The following is a 26,148-nucleotide window of genomic DNA, read 5'->3' as shown; positions in this document are numbered from 1 at the left end:
GGCACATTAACAGGAATCTCCGGTTAGTGCGCAACTGTACATAACCTAATCATTGTTTTTACACAAAAATCATGTGATCTCTGGTTAGCATGCATTTACATGCAATTAATATTTACTGCCAACGTGTACCGATAAGGTCACATAAATGTTTGTTTCTTGCGGCCCTTGGAACAAAACACAGTTTTCAACTACTAAATTTCTACATCAAAAAATTAAGTACTTCTTATTCAATGTTGTACTGTCTATGAATTGCCACACTCCCACTACATAACCCTTTTACTAGCATCCATGTACAAATTTCGCTATCGGCCTACTGGCAGCCATTTTGTCGATATTGCTTAATGATATTTTTTCAATTTGAAACTCCATCTAGAACGTTTGTTTTGGTTATACATTTCATTTTGCCAACATATTAACAAGCACTGCTATACAAAAAATGTGTTGTATCTATACTTTGTGCATTGATAAAGCGATGTGAAGCTACAAAGCAAAACAATCTTCTACAATGTTCCTTATCCTTACAAAACCATTACTTTTATCGCCATCAGAGTCAGTGCTGCTATTGCTATTTTAATTATCTCTGTAGTCACAAAAATCTGAGTCGGCTATAATGTCATCAACATAAGTAGTTATTTGTTTTGTAACTCGGACGCTGTTGATGAACTTACACAAAAATGTACGTTTTTAAGTTGGAAATCCTGAAAATAAAGACTGTTGGTTATGTTATCAACGAATAATAAAATTCAGTTAATAGCAATTGCTGGTAAAGTCGCAAAAATGTGTCTACGGCTGTTGACTATAGAAAACGCATGAATGAGTCTACTTCAGCGAAAGGGTTGAAAACGTTAGATTTTCTACTGTTTGTGATAGTAAACATGTTCATTTCCTCCCGCAGCTGAGTTACTTTTATTTTTTTATGTTATAAGTACACAGAACTACAGCTACTGCAGAACTTGCACGGGTACTGCTACTGCGCTTTGCCCACTAAATTTCTACATCGAAAATGTTAGCGCTTCTTATTCAATGTTCTATTGTCTATGAATTGCCACACCTCCACTACTTAAAACATTGAATTTGCAACTGTTCCCGATAGTAAGTATGTTCATTTCCTTCCGCAGCTGACTTACTTTTATTTTTTTCCAGCTACGAGTACTACAGATCTACAGCTACTACAAAACTTGCACGGGCACTCCGAGCGTTGAGATATGCGACAGTGAGGGGAAAGCGATCAGCGTATATTACAAAAAAGCACACCATCTCATTTAATTTTTAAAATGCTTGAAGCAGTACAATGCCTCCTAAAAAGCCTACTGCCCAAATGCTAAAACCGATTGATTCCCGTATAGAAAGAAACCGACCTTGCAAAGCAGCGGCTAGACGAGCAGAAACTGCAAAGAAAAAACAGCTACATCCAAAACAAAACAGAAATGCTACTGAATCTGCTAGGAGTGCAGAAACTGCAGAGCAAATACAGCTACACCTAAAACAAAACAGAATAGCAGCTGCTAGAAGAGCAGAACCCGCTGAACAAACACAGGTACATCGAGAGCAGGCCAGAATAGATGCTGCAGCTGCTAGAAGTGCAGAAACTGCAGAGCAAACACAGCTACACCTAAAACAAAACAGAATAGCAGCCGCTAGAAGAGCAGAACCCGCTGAACAAACACAGGTACATCGAGAGCAGGCCAGAATAGATGCTGCAGCTGCTAGAAGTGCAGAAACTACTGAGCCGACCCAGCAGCAACTCAAATAGCTCAGAGCAGCCGCTACATCGACCAGACGTGCAGAAACCTCCAAGCGGATACAGCGGTGACAAGAACATGATGCACTAGCTACAACAGTTGCGTCCGGGCGCTGTGTATGGGCATAAAACTTCGCACTTGACTACAGTCCTGCAACACAATGTAAGGCCAAATTTTTCTATGGGCCGAATGTCCAAAAATGCTCCAGATGTAATGCTTTACATTGGAAAGGCTCGAGGCCATATATGTAGTTTATATAGTAGATTTTACTGATAAAAAATATTATCAACACAGCCACATTACTGCTGCACAGTTTGTATATACCATGTCTAAACAAAGGCTATAGACAAAGAACTGATGAGTGTACTGCGTATAGCGTCTTGTGAGAAAGAATTCAACTGATGAGTTGTGATGCTAGTGTTTTATTTCTATCACCACAGTTTCACCGTGAAAACTATGAATAAAATAAGCATAGTAAATACTCAAATAACATTGTCTTTGATTATATAATTCAGATAAAACAATGCATGTTACATGATAAAATACAAGAATTATTTTTGTTTCATATTTAAACATAGCAGCCATCAATTCAATGAATCCAATTATAAAAAATATTTCAAAAATATGCATTAAGATAGAAAATACCTTGTTGGCTCCAGACAGGATACACAGTAAAGACAAAGAGATGAAGTTCGTATAATTTTCCAAGTATCTTCTTTAAAATGATATGTGTTGAAGTAAAAGGTTTATAATGCTCACCGCAGAATTTGCTTGTTTTCTGGATGAGCCGCAGAGTAAAAATGAAGAAGGGGGCTCTTTTGTGGATCCAAAAGGAAAATATCAGAAAAACATCGTGAATTATAATTGTTTCATAAAGGCAACGCAATTGCTATATAAAGGAAAAAGGTCACATGTTGCTGACAGATTGTGACTATCCGGATGTGATATGCAATTAATTGTTGATTTACACACAAGGTAACTGGTGACATCATGAATTAGCTGAATGCTGTGTTTCGACATGTGTTTACGTTGTTTGGATTTGATGCGTAATTGCTATTTATAGGGCTATTCCTACTTCTAAATATGCTGACAATGATATTATGAATTTAAGATATGATATCATGATACTAAGAATCTTACACTCCCACCTAAAATAAGCAGAGCGCAATTTTACTTTACTTGCTAGACGTTCTTATCAGTACAACAACCCTGCTCACTGGCCTCTCAACGCATCGCGCTGCCCGGGCAGGATACTGCCGCGACCCAACCCTGAGCCGAAGCGACCTGACCTCACCATCATGTGACCTTACACACTCTTCAACTTTTCCCAGTGACCAGCAATTACGAAAGCTTTCATCTTGTAATACATGAACTATGTCTCCCACCAATATTTCTGGTGTTTTTCTGACCCACTTTTGTCTTTGTTGTAAGCTCTGCAGGTACTCACCTTTCCAACGCCTCCAAAACATATTTGCTAATGATTGCACAACACGCCACCTTTTTCGAGAGTATGTATCTGCGTCAGTGAAATTTTCAGGAGGTGGAAGAGTAATCTCTGATTTCATGGTCAGCAGCATATTAGGAGAAAGAGGCATGTTCGTTCTCTGTTCTCTGTTCCCAGAGGCCTACTATTGATTGTAGCCATGACCTCATAGAATAAGGTACGCAACTGAGATGAGCACATTCTCCCTCCATACTTGCTTCCCTATCCTTTTAGAATGCTACGAGCTGATCGAATCTGGCGTTCCCAGACTCCGCTCATATTGCTTGCATGTGGAGGGTTGAAAATGAACTTTGTGTTGAGATTCTCTGACCTTTGCGGATTTTTGAATAGTTCGTTAAATGCTCCTATGAAATTGGTTCCTTGATCACACCTGATAGTGCTGATGTGACCTCAAATTTCGATCACATTTCTCAAGGCATTGATAAAACAGTCAGTTGTCATGTCTTCGAGGGTTTCAATGTGCACAGCCCGACACGAAAGACATGTTACCATGAGACCATACATCTTTCTTTCCTTTCTCCCATCTTTGACAATAAAAGGCCCAAAACAGTCAATACCACAGTGAGTGAATGGAGCAGATTCATTCACTCTTTCCTCTGGCAGAGTTGCCATTATTGGATGGCAGGGCCGGCCGCGGATCTTTTTGCAGGTGATGCAATCTCGGATTGCTTGAAATACTTTGGATTTTGCGTTTACAATCCAGTATCCATGATTTCTGATATTGGCTAGGGTCGGTTCACGACATTGATGTCCAGAAAGATTGTGGAAATGGCGAATAAGGAGAGTGGTGATGTGAGCAGATTTTGGAAGGATGATGGGGTGCTTTTCTTCATAAGAGAGCATGGTGCTGTTTTCCAGCCTCCCACCAATGCGAAGGATACCATTGTTGTCAAGAAATGGATATAGTTTGAGTAGAGCACTAGATCTTTTTAAAGGTTGGAATGATTGAAGCATATGTACTTCATCAGGGAAGTGTTCTTGTTGCACAAGTTTCAGAATTGCCAGCTCGGCTTGCTTCAAGTCACTAACAGGCTGTTTATTTAATAATTTTTGAAGTATGGCGACTGCCTTAATGGCATTGTCCCATTGAGAAAATCTTTCAAGGTTTTTGTCAAGAGAGAACTTGTTTTGCAGTGTTGCAAAGGATGTGGAGTTCTTTTTAACTTCCACATCGTTTGGATTTAGAGTTACTTGAGGTTGGGAAGGAAAGACCATAGGTTCTGTCCACAAGAAAGTTGGTCCAGTTAACCAAGATGATTGCAAAAGTGTATCAGGTGTTGCTCCTCTGGAGACCAAATCAGCTGGATTTTCCTCCGTAGGCACCCAAAACCATGAGTTTGTGTCCGAAAGAGAACGAATGGTTTGAACACGATTTGAGACGTAAGTATGGTAGCGCTCTTTGGTATTTGTGATATAGCCAAGGGTAACAGTGGAATCAGAAAAGAAGAATTTCTGTAGATCAGGGATGTCAATTTCTTCTTGGATTTTGTTAGCAAGTCTGACAGCTCCAGCAGCAGCCTGGAGTTCAAGACGTGGAACAGTAACAGATTTGAGAGGCGCTACTTTAGCTTTACTAGCTAGCAGTGAAACATGAACATGATTGGCCTTGTCTTTCAGACGAAGGTAAGCGCACTGACCGTAGCCAGATGTGCTTGCATCAGCGAAGGTGTGAAGCTCAGCTGTCTGAACTACTTGCAGGTAGTTTGGTTTCAAGCACCTTGGAATTTGAATTTGGTCAATGTGACCCATTTGGGCCTTCCATTGTTTCCATTTTTGAAGTATAGGACCTTCAAGTGGAGTGTCCCAAGCTGAGTTGGATTTACAGATTTCTTGCAGGATCAACTTGCCATTTAAAATAGCGGGTGAGACAAACGCAGTAGGATCAAAGAGAGAGGCAACAGTTGAGAGCACTCCCCTTCTAGTATGTGGTTTCTCTAGGGTTAGGTCAAATTTGAATGTGAATGCATCAATTTCAGTGTCCCATGTGACACCTAATGACCTCTCTTTAGGAAGGTTATCAGTTTGAATGTTGAGATTTTGCAGTGAGCTGCTGTGTTCAGTCTTGGGTATTGCTTCCATGACTTCACGGCAGTTGAATACAATTTTATGTATCCGCAGATTTCCAGAAGCACAAAGCTTTTGTGCTTCTGGAATTGATTGCTCCCAAAGAAGCAATCAGTTTGATTGCTTCTTTGGGAGAGTCAACACTGGCCAACGCATCATCGACATAAAAGTTCCGATGGATTAGTGTTGGAGCATGAGAGCCAGGATTTTCTTTCTCATACTGATTAGCGAGATACCTCAGTCCATAGGTAGCACAAGCAGGTGATGAACGTGCACCAAACAGATGCACTTGCATTTTGAATGTTGCTGGTTTGGTATTTTCATCGTACCATATAAATTTGAGGAATCTCTGGTGTTCTGGCAAAACACGGAATTGATGGAACATTCTTTCGATGTCCCCCATGACAGCAACAGGTCCTTTTCGGAACCTTAACAAAATCCCTTGCAAGCAATTCATGTGCTCTGGCCTCTGTAGCAGGAAGTCATTCAAGCTGACTCCTCCCACCTTGGCAGCACAATCAATTACAACACGAATCTTGTCTGGTTTTTTGGGGTGGTACACTCCAAAGTGCGGAATGTACCAGCCGTTTGCACCATCATTCTCATCATGTACCTTTGTGGCTTCGTGTTTTTTGATTATGTCATTCATGAATTCTATGTACTGTTGCTTATATATCTGGTCCCTGGCAAATTTGATTTCTAGCATTTTGAACCTATGCATGGCAGCGTGTTTTGTGTTTTGTCGTAAAGGAGATGTTTTAAATGGCAGAGGCATGACAACTCTCTTGTCTTTGTCTTGGTGGATTTTTGTTTGCATAATTTCCATGAATTGTCTATCATCTACAGACATACCTAAACTACTGTCATCAGAATCAGCAAAGTCACGGTCAAAAATATCTATGAGCTTCTGTATGTCTTTACGTGTACTCGCACTACATTGGAACGTTACTACAGAACGATTTACTGGCTGGTCTACAATTGTTGCAAATGTTCTATGATCTGAATTTGTCTCACCCATAACATGCCATCCTATGTTGGTTTTCATAGCAAATGGTTCATTGTCATGGTTTCCTTTCAGAATTTTCAGTGGGTTTGAATGCTTTGCCGAAGTCACGACCTATCAACAAGCCTACAGGAATATTTGTTTTGCCGCTAGGTAAGCTGTTTGCTACTTTTACCAAATGCGGCTACTGAATGAGATTGGTTGGTGTTGGAATTTCAGATTTCTTTACTGGAATATTTCCATGGGAATATACAGTTGGCAATGCATGCCAAGTTTCATCGTTGAAGCCTCTAACTAAAAGGTTTTTAACTTCACAGCTTTTAACTTCAACATTTTGAGATGTGAGGGTTGTCATAGAGAGATTTGTGACTTTGTGATTTGATTGAAGTTTGTTCATGACATTATCAGATATATAGGTGGTATCTGAAGCAGAATCTACAAGTGCATACACTAGCATTTTATCATTTTTACTTTCGGAAGTACTTATCCACACAGGTACTATCCAAGCCAAGCCATCTGAGTTTGCACTCATGGTTGTTTTCATGTAGATGGCCTGTAAGTTCTGATCACTAGATAGTCAACTAGATTGTTTATTTTCAGAAGAAATCACAGGAGTTGTTTCTTTTGTGTTGTCAACAGGTTTTGGTGGTTTGACCTCATGTTTCTGTTGAGGCGGAATTGGAGTCTTTTGTTCCCCATCGCTTACCTTAGGGGTTGTCTTCATGGTGTGAAGAGCAGTTGGGTGAGAATTTTTTGCAGATTCTGCAAGTTTTGGGTTTGTTACATTCCTTGCTGGTGTGCTTTGATGGTTCAAAGCAGGAGTAGCACAGGCGTTTTGACCTCACGAAATCATGCAGCTCCTTGAAGGGGAGCTTCCCTAGCTTGAAGCAAGTGTCTGTATTGTGATTGGTCATGTCACAGTACAGGCATTTCTTCTCATTGACTCTGGCCTTTTGTTCATAGTTGGTGACCATGGTGGTTGTTTTCTTGCTAGCAGGTTTGTTTTGATTGATATGAGTAGCTTGAAACAGACTACAGCATGCGATCTCTGCCTCCTTCTCAATGAAGCGACAGAACACTGAGAATGGTGGGGAAACCATGTGTTTGTTTTGGTAGGTATTGACATGCCGAGCCCATTTGAGTACCATCCATTCCGGAAACTTTTGAAGCAATCTTTTGTTTTCTCTAGAGTCGTTCAATATCTGCAGTTCTGGGATTTCATCCATGGCTGCTAGACATTGCTGCAGAAAATCAGAAAATAATCTCAAGGCATCTCCCTCCTTGTTTCCAACCCTAGGCCAAGAATCAATTTTACTGCGGAATGTCTCGGAGATTGTGAATGGGTTCCCAAATCGCTTTGTCTAGGCGGCCATGGCTTTTTCATAGGCCTGTGGGCTTTGCAGAAGAAAGAAACCACTGATTGCTGCTTCTGCTTTTCCTCCAACATATCTTTTGAGATAGTGAAGTTTTTCAATGGATGAAAGATTTTGTTTCCCAATGAGACTGTCAAATGAGAGTTTCCAATCTGAGTATTGCAGTGGATCACCAAAGAACTTCGTGGGTTCAGGAAGGGGCAATCTTGACATTGAATATGCCGATGTAATGGCCTGCTCTATGTCAGTAGTGAGTCTATTCATTGCACTGGCAGAGATTTCAGACATTTCTGATGCTGGTGTGTGAATTGTTTTGCTTGGCACACTTCTATCACTTAGATTCCATGACTGCACTGTTATGTTGGGATTTAGTTCGTTTGCGGCGGGTAGATCATCGTCGTCGGAGTCAATTACATCAAGTGGAGTTTTATCAGCATGATTTGAAACATGCGGGAGCGCATGGTTGGATGTAATAGGCTGGTTTTGGGCAGCCGGCATCGGATTAGGTGTGGGAGCTGGCTGAATGGTTCCAGTTGGTGCAGGTTTAGCTTGTTGTTCTGCATGTTGTGGTTGTGAGGCGTTGTCTGGTGGCAGCAACTTACTTCTCGCATCATTTTCAGTTTGAGGAGGTTTGTTGCTAACCACTGACAACACACTACCAACGCTAAGGAATCCATATTCCTCCTGCTCCTCTTCTATTGCTGCCTTTTGAAATATTTCCGATTTTCTTTTCACTGCATTTAGTTCACCCCGCAATTTGATTTCATTCAGCTTGTGTTGCTGGGCAGCAAGCTCCTTTTCGGCTTGCTGCGCTTCTATCAAGACAGCTCGCTTGGCTTCTTTTTCAGCGGCTTCAGCGGCTGCTTCCATTGCCATCATTCTGATGGAGGATGAGCGGTGGCTTGAACCTCGTGATCGCATGCTTGATTTTGAACGGGTAGACCCGCTATCAGTTTTGGTTTGCACTTGCTCTATTGTGCTTAGCAGTAGTTATTAGGGTAGCTTATGTCATGCACTATCCTATCAACTGCCTTAACTGTTGATGGCTCTACAGTTTCTATAGTCAGTTTTACTTTGTTGTCCGTGATCTCTTTCATGCTCGCTTCTAAATTTATTTTCATTTGATTCAGCCTTTCTGTACTAGTACCAGATTTTAGTTCTTGCATGACAGCTTTGTTTATTTCAGTCTGCTCTAGCACAATTTGATTGATTTCGTCATACAACTGTTGTTTAATTGCCATGTTTTTAATGCGCTCTGAGCTGCGGCGCTCATCAGTTTTGGGCAATTCATCTGTTGTGATTTCATCAGTTACTGACACTGTGGAATCATTAGCCTTTGATTGTTTAGGTCTAACATCCATATTATCAGAAATATCAGGGTGAAGTTGGGAGTTTTCATTAAAATTCGAAGCTAGATTTTGCAATGGCTGGTCACCTGGTGAGGTATCAGCAGTGGGCAATCCACCCTCCAGTGAAGCCATCGCAACACAATAAAGGTGTAAACACGGCTGCTATCCTAATTATAATGCCGCAGCAAGTAACCTAAGCTATTCCTATCCTATAGCAATTAGCGCAAGATGGGAGCTTCGTACGCTATGTCGATTATGACAATGAGTATTCAACTAATTGTCTGATATCACCAGCTTTACAATAACAAAATTTGTTAACATGGTTGATTGCTACAGCAAGAAAGTTATTATGATGCAAAGAAAGCTTCACTAATTAAATTAAAGTCTACTGATATTAAATTTACAGTTGACTGACAAGAAGAGTTTACTGACATAAACAGTTTCAAATTGTCCAGAAGTGCAGGGTTACCAATTTCAGGATTACCGTCCCTATACGGAGTTACTGTTGTAGAGTTACTGCCAGGTTTCTGTAGAATTGCTGTCTCAGTCTTAGTAATCACTCATACCTTGTTTGTTGAGAATGTGTTCTTACGTTCTCGTTGAGGTTGCAGTTTGTATTGCTGCTCCAGATCTTTACCGACAGGTTTCACTGGAGGTCCAAGCTTTCACTGAGCATCAAGTTTTCACTGTACTGCGTATCGTGTCTTGTGAGAAGGAATTCAATTGATGAGTTGTGATGCTAGTGTTTTATTTCTATCACCACAGTTTCACCGTGAAAACTATGAATAAAATAAGCATAGTAAATACTCAAATAACATTGTCTTTGATTATATAATTCAGATAAAACAATGCATGTTACATGATAAAATACAAGAATTATTTTTGTTTCATATTTAAACATAGCAGCCATCAATTCAATGAATCCAATTATAAAAAATATTTCAAAAATATGCATTAAGATAGAAAATACCTTGTTGGCTCCAGACAGGATACACAGTAAAGACAAAGAGATGAAGTTCGTATAATTTTCCAAGTATCTTCTTTAAAATGATATGTGTTGAAGTAAAAGATTTATAATGCTCATCGCAGAATTTGCTTGTTTTCTGGATGAGCCGCAGAGTAAAAATGAAGAAGGGTGCTCTTTTGTGGATCCAAAAGGAAAATATCAGAAAAACATCGTGAATCATAATTGTTTCATAAAGGCAACGAAATTGCTATATAAAGGAAAAAGGTCACATGTTGCTGACAGATTGTGACTATCCGGATGTGATATGCAATTAATTGTTGATTTACACACAAGGTAATTGGTGACATCATGAATTAGCTGAATGCTGTGTTTCGACATGTGTTATGTTGTTTGGATTTGATGCGTAATTGCTATTTATAGGGCTATTCCTACTTCTAAATATGCTGACAATGATATTATGAATTTAAGATATGATATCATGATACTAAGAATCTTACAATGAGTCATGATTAGTGTTTTAAGCGTCTAGAAGTCCCAATTCAATAATTGTTGGTGATAGCTAAGCAGTGCAATAGCAAAATATTTTCTAGAATTTCTTTAAATGTGTAAAGTTAAAACATGTAAAACTTTTCCATACTGCCAGTTTGAAGAACTTCAGTTTGCCTAGCAATATCAATTTCATTATCAGTTCTGTGTACTAAATTAGGACAATTCCAATTAGAGTGGTTCGAGACTGATGCATTGTAGACTAGCTGTAAAACATATTGCATATTTTCATTGGTCTCTCCAACATTATTGACTTGTACGTATTATGTGTATGCAGTCTGATCAGCACAAAAATCTCAGTAGATTGCAGATTTGGAGTTGTTTTACAGTATGAAAGACAACTCTCCATATAATTTGCTTTATGTAAATCTGTCCCCGAACACGGGTAATGCAGCTAGTATTCCAAAATGGAAAGCTAAGCAGTGTATAATGTGAGGAAATCTTTAGGCCATCTAGGGAAATCCCCAGAACAAATGTATGATTGATAGCGCAGTAACTCATATAGGGAATTTCAAATTTCCCTATTTGGAAAGAAGGGAAATAGTTAATTGTCCTTGCCTATATTGGTGCTACTACATTTACAAATAATTAACATGTTTGTACACATATTAAATTTATTATGATAAAGTAATTTATCACCAAACCTATGCTGTGCTAATCAGAATGCATATAATTTTTTTACTTATCTTAAGCATTAAAAAGGCCACTGAAAAATGGGCAAATGGTAATAGGTGCCCTGGGGACCCCAGTTACCCACCCCTGGTGTAGAGTATGTAGAGTTTTTTCAGTTCATGTAGCTTTCTCTAGTGACAAAACTAAAGCTTTTTTCCTAGAAAAAAATTGGTAGTAGTTCAAAAAAATATAAAAAGAATTATTTAAACTATAAATTAATGTTCAAAACATAATGAAAATGTAACTTATAAAACTTCAATCGTGTTTTTGTATGGTTCTATATAATGTTGTATAAGGTAGCACACCTGAATGATTTTATCACGTAACAAATAAATTTTCCAAAATGCTGAACTGGTTCTGCCTGTCAAGCAAAAAGTATATTCTCTATATCAATCAACTGTCAAATAGATCCTGCGAATTTGTGTATGATCTGTTATATACAATATTTATCATTTTGACACAAGTTGTTTTCTCCTGAATGTTTGTATACTTATCTCTCAGCAAATGTTTTGCTTCACTTGGGCCCCAAAGTTTGTTCCTTTGTAGTATGAATGTTAGCCACTGTTCTACTACCGGTATATAGCCTAACTCGGCGTTAATTTCAAATGTTGTATGCAAACTCGAATGTCATCGCCGTATCATTAATAGTTGGGCCTTTCTCAGGCTTCAACGTATTATCAGGCTTATTATTTATCAATAATAAGCCTCGCTTGTGTAAGGCAATGTCATTGACTAATACAATCAGACTTCAGGAGCTGGATACACACAATTGGACCTTCGCCAATTTGAATGTGATTTTTACAGTTGATCTGATTGGCTCTTCAATCTACTAAAGGTGCAGTATATGAACATTCACTGTAACCTTACATGGTGTCAGAAGTAAAACTACATGCCAGTAACTGAACAATCTAGACAATATTGTGATACTACTGTAGGCTTGAGACTCGTGTGGGGGTATACATATAGCTTGGATGAGGATTAGGAAAAATTCTATTCTATACGAGTACTACTATTAACAATACAACAAGGGCATAAGTAATTAAGTATTTTTCAAGGGATAAGTTTGTTAATAAAGATAGAAAAAACAATTTCAGTGTGACTGGTCTGTTTGTGAGGGTTTAGACAAATCCTGTATTAACCAAGTTACATACTACTACAGGAGCATAACCAGATTAGCGATGGCGAATGAACATGCCATAAAGAAGAAAGTTTTGTGCAATGTTTGGTTTTTAAAGATGAAAACTTGGCTGTCTGTTGGCAAACAATTAAAAGGTGGTTCAATATACAAAGAATAGTTAAGAAATATGAGAAAATTGAGGATCAGGAACATATCGCAAATCTTTTGATGTTGATGAGGTCCAGAGAGTGTTCCCATCTATGACCAAATTCTGTTTCATGCTACTGAGGAACAAAGGACAAGAATTTTGAACAATGTGATAAGGATGTTTGATGCACACTTTAGGCCAGTACAAAATATAATTTATGTACAAGAGAAATTTAATAGTTCAAGGCCAGGTAGCATACCAATTTATCAATTTATAACACAAGTACATACTCACGCTGACAACTGTGACTATGGTAACATGAGGGATCAGCTGATAAGAAACATAATTTTTGTTGGGGGTTGGGAAAATAAGTTGAGGGAGCAACTGATTGATATTGAAGGCTTGAATTTAGCTGCATGAATTAGAACAACCAATCAATAGGTTTCTCATCATGCCCAAGCACCGAAATTAGTTAGGGAACAACCTGATGATAGCTTGGATTATGTAAGACATTCAGGTTCAGCAAAATTGATATTGAAGACCTAATTCAGGTTCTTAAACAGGACTTAAGAAAGTTCAGCAAAATACTAAAGAAAGGATGAATGACAATTACGGACAGCGTTGAGACTGGCATGAAGAAAGAGAGGATCTAGAGGTATCTCAAATTATCTAGAGGTCTAGGTCTAGGTCTAGGTTTGATGGATGCAGAAGTAAAAATCACAATATATGATAAAGTTACTCTGTTTGTACAATCGGTTCCTAGAAGGATAGCGGCAGCCAGGAAACAGCTGCTGCCGGAGTGACCTCTATGGGCATTCTATCTGAACATGAGATAAATGTAAAGAGCTCCAGGAAGCAAATTTGAGGAAGATCAAACACACAAACAGGTTAGCTTTTATAACAGTAGGCATGCAGCTCGAACCAGATGCCCCATTGGTGTTCAACAACAGGTGGTCATTCAAGAGAAAGGAAAATCTCCAACGCAGGTGAATGCTATTGGAACTCGAGTAAGAAAAATAGTGGCTGTTGGATCGTCAAGGAACTTGCTGCATAGAAACAGAGCTAATGCATTTAGATTACTTATGTAGAAAGACCTAGAAGATAGCTCAGATGTACTAGACTTGGAATCACTAAGCAGTCCTAGAATAAACATGAGGACTTACAGAGCAAGTAATGAGAGTGTAACTTTAGACGGAGCTAAATCTGTGCCCAGGATTCTTCCACTTAAAAGTCTAGTTGTTGCAAAACCCATGGATCACAACAGGCTCAGTAATGATAACATACCATTGAAAACTCCAAAAAGGAAGACTCGACATGGGAGACAAGTTAAAAAAACCCAATAGGTTGAACTTATAGCCTTGTGTTTTAGTTTTAGGTACAAAGTAGGTTTGTTTTTGTTGTATTCCAGATAGGAAGGTTATAATATTGGGCGATTTAATTGTAAGGGAGTTGAACGACCTCTCATGAGAGATGATAATTGTTTCGGGAGCAAACTGGGTGCATTTGTTATGGCATATATCTAGCAACTTAGGTGTCTTCAGGGATTCAATCACAGACATACATATCGGTTCCGCTAAATTTACAATAATTGATAAGAACAGAAATTGTGTGCCTATAGAATCTCCTTATGGCAATCCACAGGAAATAACAAGGCCGCGGAGAAGGATGGTACAAGCAAATAACATTGTTGTAATATTATGCATTATTTATCCTGTCTGCTTAAACACTCATAACAATAATACCACCACAAAATGTAAGGAGGACACTGAGCTTATAAGAAGCCTGGTTGTGGTACAAAACCTAAGAATTGTTAATCTGAATATGTCAGGTTGGATAACCCTTTACCTGCATAAAAGAGTATTTACGAGGAGACATCACTCTTGTGCTTTCAGAAGTCATTTTCTTAGAGACGGGCTACATCCTGGTCTTTTGATAACTGAAGACTAGAAAGAGAAATCCAACGTGTCAATAGAATTAACAGAAGAAAAGTGACAAGTAAATAAAATAAAATAAAGTAAAAGAAAAGCAAAAACGTATATATATTTCATATGATGTACTGGCTTATATATATATATATAACTACTGACGACTAACATTAGCACTAATACAGTTTGATTCAGTTCAAAGAGGAGATTGCAGTAAGGGTGTGTTGGCATCCTAGTTGACTGATCAACTATCAGCACAGTTGACACAACTTGTACATAGATTATTGCATTTATGAGACAGCTTGGATATTGGGTTTTTTATCTGGTGTGCAATTAGCAGTATTTTGTCACTTATGGATATGTGATGGTGCAGTTGGGGGGAGGTTTGGCTATTGGTTACAGTGAGGCGTGCTGGCACCTTAAAAACACCCCATAAAAGGAGCTTGAGGGAAAGGTGTACGGCGTAAGTATTATCGTAGTACTCAGCCGAATGGCCTTATCTCCTCGTAGTAGTAAGGGTTATACGAGTTCCTCCATCTGGCCTCCCCGGCCGTCTTATGATTTAATCACTTTCAGAAGCTCCTTTTATACAATTCGTTTGAGATTAACAACTTTTAGTTGGCTTTTTGTTAACATTTTTAAAACTTTGTGCAATTGCTGGCTACACATATTGCAACCGATCAGCTGTGAAAGAGCATCTGAGCTTATCTTTCTGAGGTGCCCATTATGTTTCGAAAACTTGATCAACTTTTTGAGCATGGAATTTACAAAAAAGTCTATCTCTTTTGTTTTTAACTTTAAAATCCTAAAAAAACTCTAGAAAATGTATTATGCAAAAATTTTTCTAATTTTCTGAATGTCATTATTTAAAAAAATTCATTTTAGCTTATTTTTCAAAGGCTTTGCTTACTGCTAGAAGCGAGCTCTTTGGGAAATTCCAAGATTAAATGGAATCCCATAAAGGCTTAGTTGAAATGATTGCCTTCTATGAGTTTGATAATTTCTGAGGACTGCTTTGACATTGCCAGTGTACAATAAAATAAAAACCAACACAAATCAGAAAATTCACAACAAATATAAAGTGAAAAGCATGAATTAAATGCCAATATTAAAAGTTAACTCAAGCTATGCAATTATTGTTTATGTGACATACTCAATTTTTTTGTTGTAGCTCGGAGATGTACGTATGAAGGCTCTCTTCTACTCTTCACTGGCTCTTTATAGATATGAATAGCTGTTTCCATCTGACGATTCTCCTTCCGATGTTCATGCAACATTTTTATGTCTTATGTTAAATCTGAATAAATATATAAATAAATGTGCATATATATTATGGTGAGATACAGTGATTTGCGGTATTCTTGTCCAGTTAGCATCTGACATCCTTTGGGTGGGCCGTGTGTTGGGTCTAAGATGAATAGGCCATTTAACCTGATTCTGTGTGTATACTTGTCATTATAAGTCATAGTAGTTTCAGGATTCTTTGGCAACACAAGTCAACCTGTTTTCTCCCAGAAATAATATCGGAACGATCTATTCATCATGAATACAGTGTTGATAGCCACTAAAGCTATGTAGATAGCGATATACTCATTATCTGAACATTTACTATAATCATACCTTGTATGAAGTACAATGTTTTCGTTACATACTATTTGATTAAATGGTAAACTATTTATGCTAACGCCAAAATTGTCAGACAAATATCATTTAAAATTTTAAATATGAATGTCGAACTTTTTTTCTGTCAAAGGCCCAATTAGAGTTTTTTTCAAGTACTCAGAGATGCAAATACTTCTGTCATTCGCACTAATAATTATGTATTTCAACATCTCTTATAAAATACATCCGAACTCCTGATGTGAACGGCATGTTGAAATTTTATCTTCATTCATGGTACATAAGTGAGACAAGAAACTAAAATACTACAAGCTCAGCTTATTTTTCTAATTGCTGAAATGATCTTTCTACATGAGACCCATACAATAAGACAAATAAGCTTTATGTATGATCAAATATACTGTGTTAATAGTTCTTAATATAGAAGGAGTTGTGTTCACCTGCCCTTGTGTAACCACTAGTGGTTGTTGCACTACATGAGATTCCACCTCAGACAACCAGCAAAGCAGTCAAGCATTCCACCTCAGACAATGAGCAGAGCAGTCAAGCATGCCACATCAGACAATCAGCAGAGCAGTCAAACATACCACCTCAGACAATCAGCAGTGCAGTCAAGCATACCACCTCAGACAATCAGCAGAGTGATCAAGAATGCCACCTCAGATAGTCAGCACAGCAGTCAAGCATTCCACCGCAGACAATCAATAGAGCAGTCAAGCATGCCACATCAGACAATCAGCAGAGCAGTCAAGCATTCCACATCAGACAATCAGCAGAGCAGTCAAACATACCACCTCAGACAATCAGCAGTGCAGTCAAGCATACCACCTCAGACAATCAGCAGAGTGATCAAAAATGCCACCTCAGATAGTCAGCACAGCAGTCAAGCATTCCACCGCAGACAATCAATAGAGCAGTCAAGCATGCCACATCAGACAATCAGCAGAGCAGTCAAGCATGCCACTTCAGACAATCAGCAGAGCTGTCAAGCATGCCACCCCAGACAATCAGCAGAGCAGTCAAGCATTCCACCTCAGACAATCAGCAGAGCAGTCAAGCATTCCACCTCAGACAATCAGCAGAGCAGTCAAGCATTCCACATCAGACAATCAGTAGAGCAGTCAAGCATGCCACATCAGACAATCAGCAGAGCAGTCAAGCATGTCACTCCAGACAATCAACCGAGCAGTCAAGTATGCCACCTCAGATAATCAGCAGAGCATTAAAGTATGCCACCTCAGACAATCAACAGAGCAGTCAAGCGTTCCATCTCAGACAATCAGCAGAGCAGTCAAGCATTCCACCTCAGACAGTCAGTAGAGCAGTGAAGCATGCCACTTCAGGCAATCAGCAGACCAGTCAAGCATGCCATCCCGAAAAATCAGCAGAGCAGTCAAGCATTCCACCTCAGACAATCAGCAGAGCAGTCAAGCATTCCACCTCAGACAATCAGTAGAGCAGTCAAGCGTTCCATCTCAGACAATCAGCACAGCAGTCAAGCGTTCCACCTCAGATAATCAGCAGAGCAGACAATTACCAATGGAGTGACCGCAATAACATCGCGGCCAAGCCGCATACACGGAAGAGAACAACTCCTTTTCAGTGCAGCTGATGCATCAGGTGCAGTACGTCTTGTGACAAGCTGTTGTGTTGTTCGCCCGCTCAATGGGGGAACCACTCCGCAAAAACAACAGCTTGTAAAGACACTCTACCATCCACAGCACTCACCACCCTGTCAAAAAATTAATCATTTATCTCAACCTCCAACCCTGCCGGTAGAAAAATTGATGGAGAGGCAGGCAGACACTGCCCTTATGATAGTAAGTCTATTTCTGTTCTATTTTATTCTAGACATATATCATGGTTTTTATTTTTTTCTGCAGAATAAACCTAAAATGGCTGAGAAAAAGATAAAACTTCTTAATTTAATTTGACCTTGAAGCTTTGTGTTTCCCTCAACTTACCTTAACTTATTGTAACCAACAACCATAAACCAGGTGAAAAAGGTGATAAATATGATAAGTTGTTAACACAAACTATTAATACCACAGTTACTGTGCAATCATTAAACTAAGGTTCAGTCTTTTCTATTTGAAGGGAGAAAAGGGTGAGTTTAAGACTACCTTGAAACATATTAGGCAATTAACATGCGGTTTACCATTTGTATAGCATGAAGTCCCTATAGCATAAACATTCTTGAAATTAATCATTTATGCTGCAGGACAGTTCAAAATAGTTGCAAATAACATACAAGTCAGTTGAAAACTCAGAGTGACTAAATGAAAGTTTTATATTAGTAAAGTTTTGATGCCAAAAACTAAGTTGAATATGATAATACTGGGTAATCTTCCTTTTAACAGTACAAAGGAATTGCCAAGAATCATAGACCAGTTTGTTTTATAACTTCAGATCAGCACTTATTGGTTTCTTATTAGTTGATTCTAGCAAAAATACTACAAAATATTTACAAAACCAACAGCTATTATTTTTAATTAAACAATTATTAAATGATTATTATTATCCACCAAAAACAATTTAATGTACATAAAACTAGGCAGGCTTGAATTTCTGTAATCATTTAAAATTACAATAAGAATCATTTATAGACAGAGTAAATATTAACAGTATGATAAAGACATGATACTTTTGATGGGAGTTGTCCCTTTTTTAAATATATCTTTGCAGGTGCAAGATGCTGAACAATGGTATCACTTTACTAAGTTGTAAATGTTTACATTTACTAAGTCTGACTTTCAAAAGAAAAGCTGGCTGTAAGGCCTTTAATTTTAACTTTTCCATTGTATCCAATTCACTTAATGTAAAGATGAAGCTGCCTGTTCTTGGTGAGGTATTAGTTATACTTTTATAAATTTACTTTTATAATTTTACAAAAAACTTGTACTGTACCTAATCAAAACACATAAGATTTCATAGTTTGATAGCGTGATGCATTATTCTGAGGTGTTCTACTAGAAAGACTTGGCAAGCATGAAATGAGCTAATCCCTCATGTCTAACTAGTTATAAATAGCGTGATAGAAATATTATATGAAGGGAATTGTCTGCTTTGTTTAACCTTGAGTTGGGCACTAGATTGAGCAAAAATAAGCTCCGCCTTCCAATCGTAACGATCCAAACAATCGCCCATTCGATGTGCGATTGTAAGCGCACGTGCGTTTAAACGCGGAACAGTTTACTAGTACAAATTTTTTGGGTAAGAGAAATATTTCGCAAAAAAATCGAACACTAACTTTTCATTTCTTTTTCGACTATGTCAGATAGCTTAATTATGTTTTACTAGCATGAAGTAGGCGGAATTTTTTGTGCATTACTCATAAATATTGACATCTTATTTACAGTTTTTTGCCGTTAGTGCTGCATTGTATAGTTAACGCGATAATACAAAAGTTTTTGCCGGAACCTCAAAAAGTTTCTTGTTTGCTTTTGTGAAAAGAAATTGTTTGCTGGCAGTATAACTCGTTTTATTACTTTGATTTGTGTCGAAATGAAGCTTATATTTACGTTTTTTGATCGGCTTAAATGATAATGAAACTGTTGCCTAATTTATGTGCAGATTACTCGTGTTAGCGTTCATCCATTGCATAACTGTGCATGTATCAGCATACCTGCCAACTCTCACGCATTGGGCGTGAGACTCACGCAATCACCCCAAAGAAAAAATGAAAATGCGTGAGAAATGCGTCAGATTTTTGCCCCAATTTCCGCAAATTTATATATACTATCATTGATACATCAATTGCCCCAAAACCAAATCTTACGCATTGCCCCACTCTTGGGTTGGCAGGTCTGTGTATCAGAGATCTGAACATGTGGTCTATTGTTGTGTTGTATTGCAGCAGTAATAGTCTCTGCACGCACTGTTTTTGTATTTTAGGCAAATTTTACAACAATACAGTAACAAAATTGCGTAGTATTTAATATTGTTTGTTTCTGAATGCCACAGTAACTCTGATTTTATTTGGCAGTGGCTCATCATTGACTTTGTTTTTACAAAAAGTTTTAAAACGGTAGATACAGTGACAATACTCACCAATTTGTTGGTTGCAAGTTAATATCGATGAGATAATTTGGGCTATTTCTATCGAAGTTCGACAAAATCTCCAGACATAAAAGTTGTTAGGATGTACTAATGCCATGAACATAGTAGCAAGTTTTATAGATAGCTCAGGTTATAGTTAATTAGATAGTTATAGCGATACAGATATGCAATTGTGATCGAGCACCACTAGTGTGCATGTGCCTTCATGAGCATGGCAAACATGAGTGAACTACCTCAAATGAAAACGATTTTTTCTATCAGTGTTTGTAAAAGAATTTTGTTTACTGCTATTACGCCTTCCTTTAGATGAGTTTACAAGTAGCAGCGCTAGAGTCCCTTCAGTATAGCAACATGTGTAAACTAATCCAAATCGAAACATTTTTTTATAATATTTTAAAGAAACTCTAAAGTTGAATTCTTTTTTTATTATAAATAATAATCAAATATGCATAATTTAATACTAGGTAATATTTTGGGACTGACTATAAGTATTAATAATTTGAATAATATTAAACAGTTCACACTAAATAAAAAGTGAAGGGTTATATAAGTAAACTCCTAAAGCAGCCTATTTTCCTGTTGTTTCCAGTTTGTGATCAGTCTGAGAGTATTCATGGACTTCACTTGCTGATGACCAGTGTTAATATGCCCTAGACTCAAAATCACAGAGTTCAAGCATTATACATGGACGGATAAAACTTAACTATATTTCCATCTATATACAGCGGATATAAATTTAATGCTTACTTGTCATTTGTTGATCCATCGTCCAAATGTTCAATTATAGCGCTAAAGTTTTAAGAATGGAAAAACTGCTTTGAACGAAATTTGAACTCGGAACCTCCAGTTCTACTGACAGGCGTTCTATCCACTACGAACAGCTTTCTTACCATACTGTAGAATAGTTGTGCACAAAATTGTTACTAATCTCTAACAGCATGTAGTTAAAATACTCATGCTTCAGCTAACACATTTGAACTACAACAAGAAAAAATATGTTCCCAGACTTTCCAAAAATGCTATAGGTATAGATATATGTCTATAACTAAACCTAATTAAACTTATAAAACACAGAGATAGTAAAACACCGTCATTTAAAATTAAAAAAATATATGTTGTATATATTGATTGAAAATATTATGTAAAAGTTTTTTTTTTGCTGTACATTGCCGGAAATGCAGCTAGTTTCACTGTTTACTTGAATGTCCAACAACTTGAGATCTCGTATCTTGATAGTAATGTAAGATAAGATTGACACATTATTGGAACATGAAAGCAGAAAAACGTCCTCCGTACTAGGTGGCACATTTTCATATGTTATTGGAAGCATAACAAGAAAGTTAAGTGCAATATATGCCAGAAAGAATTTGCCTACCACCACAACACATCATCATTAAACCATAACTGTCACTTACAACTTTTATCATATTTTCTAGGTAAATCAGACACGCTGATTCCGGTTTTGTACTCAAAATAAAGATTGGTCCACTAATCTTCAAAGTCATGAAGGCTTTTTTAAAGCATTTCAATATCCGTCTCGAAACCAACACAATTGGCATAACAAGCTCCGTCCATAAATATGTGACGTAGCCTAGCTTTTGAGAAACGGAACTTAGGGATGTTTAGTCCGATTTAGAATAATAGAGTTGGGGGTCTTAAAACCCATTATTATCTAAATTGTTCCTGTAAAATAAGCTCAGTAATTTATGAAAGGTAGATGAACTATTTAAAATTGCTTGTAGCTTGTACTATAATGTTTAATAGGCTGAATGCCGAGAAAAATGAGCTAAAAAAAGCGCGATTTTATGACAAGCTAGCGTTGTTATCGTGCTTTTTTGAGCTCATTTTTAAATTTCCAAGGTTAAATAGCTTATCTACCTTTCAGAAAAATACAGATTACTTTGAAAGCGGAATTTAGATAATAATGGGTTTTATGACACCCATCTGTATCATTCTAAGTCAGACTAAACATCCCTAACTTCGGTTCCTTAAAAGCTAGGTTACGTCACGTATTTATAAGCCGAGCTTGTTGGGCCGATCGTGTTGTTTTCGAGACCAATAACAAAACGTTGTAAAAAAGCCTTCATTATTCAGAAAGTTAGTGGACCAATTTTCATTTTTAGTACAAAAGAGGAATCAGCATTTCAGATTTACCTAGTAGATACAATAAAAGTTGTATGTGACAGTTATGGTTCAAGGTATCATTTAACTAATTCTCATCCTATCGCTCAGAACTCATCACCAGCTGTCGCAGACGACTACTACTGTATGTACGAAGAGGGCATCGCTTCATTAGGATAACGTGAATAAACTGTGGTGCCTCAATTTTTGGCTGGTATAATTATAGACATTCATAGACTATTTTCATACTCATAATAATTATTACATTGTAACTTATGTACATTTTTCTTAACATGTAATCCTGTTACCAATAATTGTTTCAAATATAATTAACTTATATATAGCTGTATTATTCTTTTTTGAATACGCATGTTTTTCCTAGAATAATTTTAAGATTAATCGAAGATTAACTGGTTCAAACCAGTTATTAATTGTGATTAATTTTTATAATCGTTGTGCAGCTTTACTTGTATTACACTCAAAAACAAAAATTTATGTTTTTAAAACAAAACTTTTTCCATCATTTGCTCGGATAGCTGCGTTCTGATTGTTGCTTTTGATGGATCAAACATCTTCTAGTTGTGCAATACCTTCCACAATATCTTTTGGCCTCAACTTTTAATGTGGGTGGCACTGAGAAGGGCCGAAGACTGTCAATTCAAGAACAGTCAATTCCGCGAATTATTAAATTCCGTAAAATAATTAGTTCTATTTTTAATCACGAGGGAGAATAACTACTGCATTAAATTAAAAACTAGCCGCTAGGCTAGTTTTTAATTTAATTGCCAATGCATCACAATGCATTGGCAATGCATCACATTTCTTCACAAAATTATTCAAGGTTGTCACAAGATATGCAGAATGGTGTCATTGCAAAAATAGCCGCAGGCAGAAGTTACTAAACGTAGCCGAGTTCCAAAACTTCTTTAAAATCATCGCCGTTCTTCGAGTTTTATTGCCATTGCATCAAACTTTACAAAATTATTCAAGGTTTTCACAAGTTATTCGGCATGGCTTCGTCATAGCAAAAATCTCTCCTATTCTTTTTACATTGAAATCAACTCCATCAATCTCTAATACAGAAGTTGAGGACGATCATGATTCTGATCTGGACATTATGGTATGTATTTGATTTGCAGTGAAGATATGTTTTTTTTTTCATATTTAACTGCATTAATTAATTCTTTTGTTTAAAAGCTGATCGTGTTCATCAAATACTTCAGCTATTGTTTTTGTACTTCCTTAACACTTATTAATACTTTTTCTTTTTGTGTTTACTGCAGATTGAGAATGAAACAACCTACTCCGATTACGAAAACTAGAGACAAGTAGTAATATTCATCAAAGCAGGAGTATTGGCAGAGAAGCAACCTAGACACCTTCATCAACAACAAATCCTTGATATTGCTGCAGCAAACATGATTAAATTATATATTTTATTTCATGTATAGATACACTATAATTTATTACAAACTTGAGTGTACAAATAAAATTTTACAAACTATGAATGGAGTAAATATAAACAGTTTAGTCCATATGGCGGTCGTCTAGCAATAAAATTAAACTGGTACTTTTGATAAGTGAATACTAGCGTGTAATGGTGCTCTCTGATTAGTTAATTTGGTAATAGCAGCTCTGTCATTGTCTTAGGTAGATGTTGAAGGCGATTCTCTCGCTAATACATGACTGGTAAGGAAGGTATCATCAGAACTCTCCTCGTGGCTTACTACTGCAAAGTTCTGCCGGTTGGCCAAAGATTTGTGCTCGTAAAGGCGTTTTTGTTCCCTTTTTAAAACATATATATTCTCCTCGTTAGCAGCTGCAGTCACTTCTACCTTATTTTCAAGATCTCCCTGAATGATTGGTGATCTTCTAAGAATGACATCTACCACCCTTGCAGTCATTTTGGTTCTGTGTATGATGAAAGGTCTCTCACACTAAAAAAAATAACGAAGCTGTAGGGATGGAAAAAATAAATAGTGTGTTTTACAGAAGAACCAAAATAAAATTCAACTCATTTAGTAAATGGTTTTGAAAAAATTCATCACTTACACCTAACACAAATTGTTGGTTCATCAAAAGCCTCAAATCGATGAATATTCGTGAAAACTTCTGAACGCAGCAAAAAATTTATAGCTTAGCACGATCGACTCGTAGCTGTAAACTAAATAGAAACCACAACACGCAATGTGCGCATGCATATGGTCAACTCTCCCTAGAGAGTGACCGTTTTCAGCCGCAAATAAATTAATCCGCGAATATGCATGAAATTTCAATTTTCGCGAAATATGACTCCGTGAATAAATTCACCCTGTACAGTATATAGTCTGATTTATCGGTTCTTATGATAGGATTGCGCTGATATAAACACAGTCTGCTATCGGCTTTTATGCAGTGTGTTGGTTTATTTATAGTTACTTAGCTTTCACTGATAAAATTTGGTCTGCATGGAAGCAAGCTTGTTACTAATGATATAGAACAATCAGCAGCTTTCTCACTACTGGCTAACTGATTATCTAACAGAGAGTTCACCACAGAAAAATCAAAGACATAAATAATACCACACTCGTTTACAGCTGTACAAGCTTGTAGCATTCTTACATGCTATTGGGTCTCCAGTAGCTACATATATATCGAGTGATTCTGACTCTTTTAGCGCGTGTATTTCATGTGAATAACTTTAATAGTATGGGGATCTATTAATCTACTTAAAGATTATGGGGCCACTCAAAGTATGACTATCAAAATTGCTGGCAAAATATTTTACGCCAAGTTTTTACGCATTGCTTTTACCTTTGCCTCAAAACTTGCAAACTGTTTTTATGCATGTTCTTCAAAGTATTAAGACCACGTTAAAGAATAGAGAAAGCATAATATTATTATGCTTTATTAGTTATTTTGAGGTGTTGACTGATGTTCTAAAAAAAGAATCAAGGAGATTGACCCAACAGAAGCTGAGATATAGCCAGCCAAACACAGTTCTACCTAATAACGAATCAGAAGAAAACCTTTCGAAAATCCCGAGAACTGACGTATGAAATCGACTTATTGGTAATGTGCCGGAGTTGCGCACCCTTACCGCCATTACATATAATAATTTTTTTAGGCTACGAGATGTGAAACGCTTCTCCCGATAGTAAAGAATTTACAGGCTAGCTCTGGTTTCTCAGGAAAATCAAGCAAACATTGTGTGGTAAAGGCATTTGCCCACAACCCCTCGCCATGATTTTTCAAAACAGAAGAGCAGATTTTGACTATTGTGCTTTAAATTTTAACTTGACCTCTACGGATATGCTCCGAAGATCCTCTGTTCAACGAACGGAGCCTGTATAACCTATATGCGACATCCGTGATTTGCAGTTTGTTTAGAATAAGAAATGGGAATATGAATTTTTGTTCATTCATCATTTTTCTACTGTGTACCTACTGCAGCATTCAGTTGATTTTCATGATTATCGTCACTATTAACAGACTGTAAGTTCACAACAGCCATAATTTTGAAAAGAATAACTTGACCGTGCTGCTCTTGCTGTAAGAAAAGAAAACGATAACTTTTGATTTGATTTTTCTATTTATCTATTACCTTATCTATGATTATTTTTTATGATTAATATAATAATCTTAATGTATATTATACAAAATAATAATATAACTGCCTCTAGAATAAATGATGTAACTAATATAATTTGTAAAAAATTTTAAATGATAACCAAGCTTGATGATTGATTTAATTGATTCCATTTATTAGCTATAGTTAAAAAAATCTGAACAGCGCTAAAGATGAGTCTGAATAGGTAAGCTAAGTGAGAGAACAACAAAACTGAGCTGAACTAGCAAGATAGCTACCTAAATAACTAAAGATAGCGAAATAATAGATGCGTGTAATTATTTTATGCTAAAACTAATCTACACGTCAGAGGGACTGGTTTGGAATTCTC

The 26,148-nt window shown here is 37.2% G+C and overlaps 3 protein-coding genes across 3 annotated transcripts; 1 reads left to right on the top strand and 2 right to left on the bottom strand.

Annotated features, from left to right (window-relative positions):
* Nucleotides 1-3,636: 3,636 nt before the first annotated feature.
* On the bottom strand, nucleotides 3,637-5,325 carry LOC137408139 (uncharacterized). Its single transcript, XM_068094528.1, has one exon. It carries the CDS (start codon nucleotides 5,323-5,325, stop codon nucleotides 3,637-3,639), a length of 1,689 nt encoding a protein of 562 aa, XP_067950629.1.
* A 25-nt stretch (nucleotides 5,326-5,350) lies between these two features.
* Nucleotides 5,351-6,328, bottom strand: LOC137408138 (uncharacterized). Its single transcript, XM_068094527.1, has one exon. The coding sequence runs from the start codon at nucleotides 6,326-6,328 to the stop codon at nucleotides 5,351-5,353; it is 978 nt and encodes a 325-aa protein (XP_067950628.1).
* Nucleotides 6,329-16,506: 10,178 nt separating this feature from the next.
* On the top strand, nucleotides 16,507-17,241 carry LOC137408137 (serine-rich adhesin for platelets-like). The gene has a single exon (XM_068094526.1). The coding sequence runs from the start codon at nucleotides 16,507-16,509 to the stop codon at nucleotides 17,239-17,241; it is 735 nt and encodes a 244-aa protein (XP_067950627.1).
* The last annotated feature ends 8,907 nt before the right edge of the window (nucleotides 17,242-26,148 follow it).

This window comes from Watersipora subatra, chromosome 11 (assembly GCF_963576615.1).
Source record: "Watersipora subatra chromosome 11, tzWatSuba1.1, whole genome shotgun sequence".
Lineage (NCBI taxonomy): Eukaryota > Metazoa > Bryozoa > Gymnolaemata > Cheilostomatida > Watersiporidae > Watersipora > Watersipora subatra.
Note: the sequence above shows the minus strand (reverse complement) of the source record. Positions and strands in the feature narration are given on the sequence as shown.

Excerpts from the sequence above, each read along its gene's own strand:
- LOC137408137 (XM_068094526.1), top strand. The coding sequence starts at position 16,507 with ATGAGATTCCACCTCAGACAACCAGCAAAGCAGTCAAGCATTCCACCT.
- LOC137408138 (XM_068094527.1), bottom strand. The coding sequence starts at position 6,328 with ATGGGTGAGACAAATTCAGATCATAGAACATTTGCAACAATTGTAGAC.
- LOC137408139 (XM_068094528.1), bottom strand. The coding sequence starts at position 5,325 with ATGGAAGCAATACCCAAGACTGAACACAGCAGCTCACTGCAAAATCTC.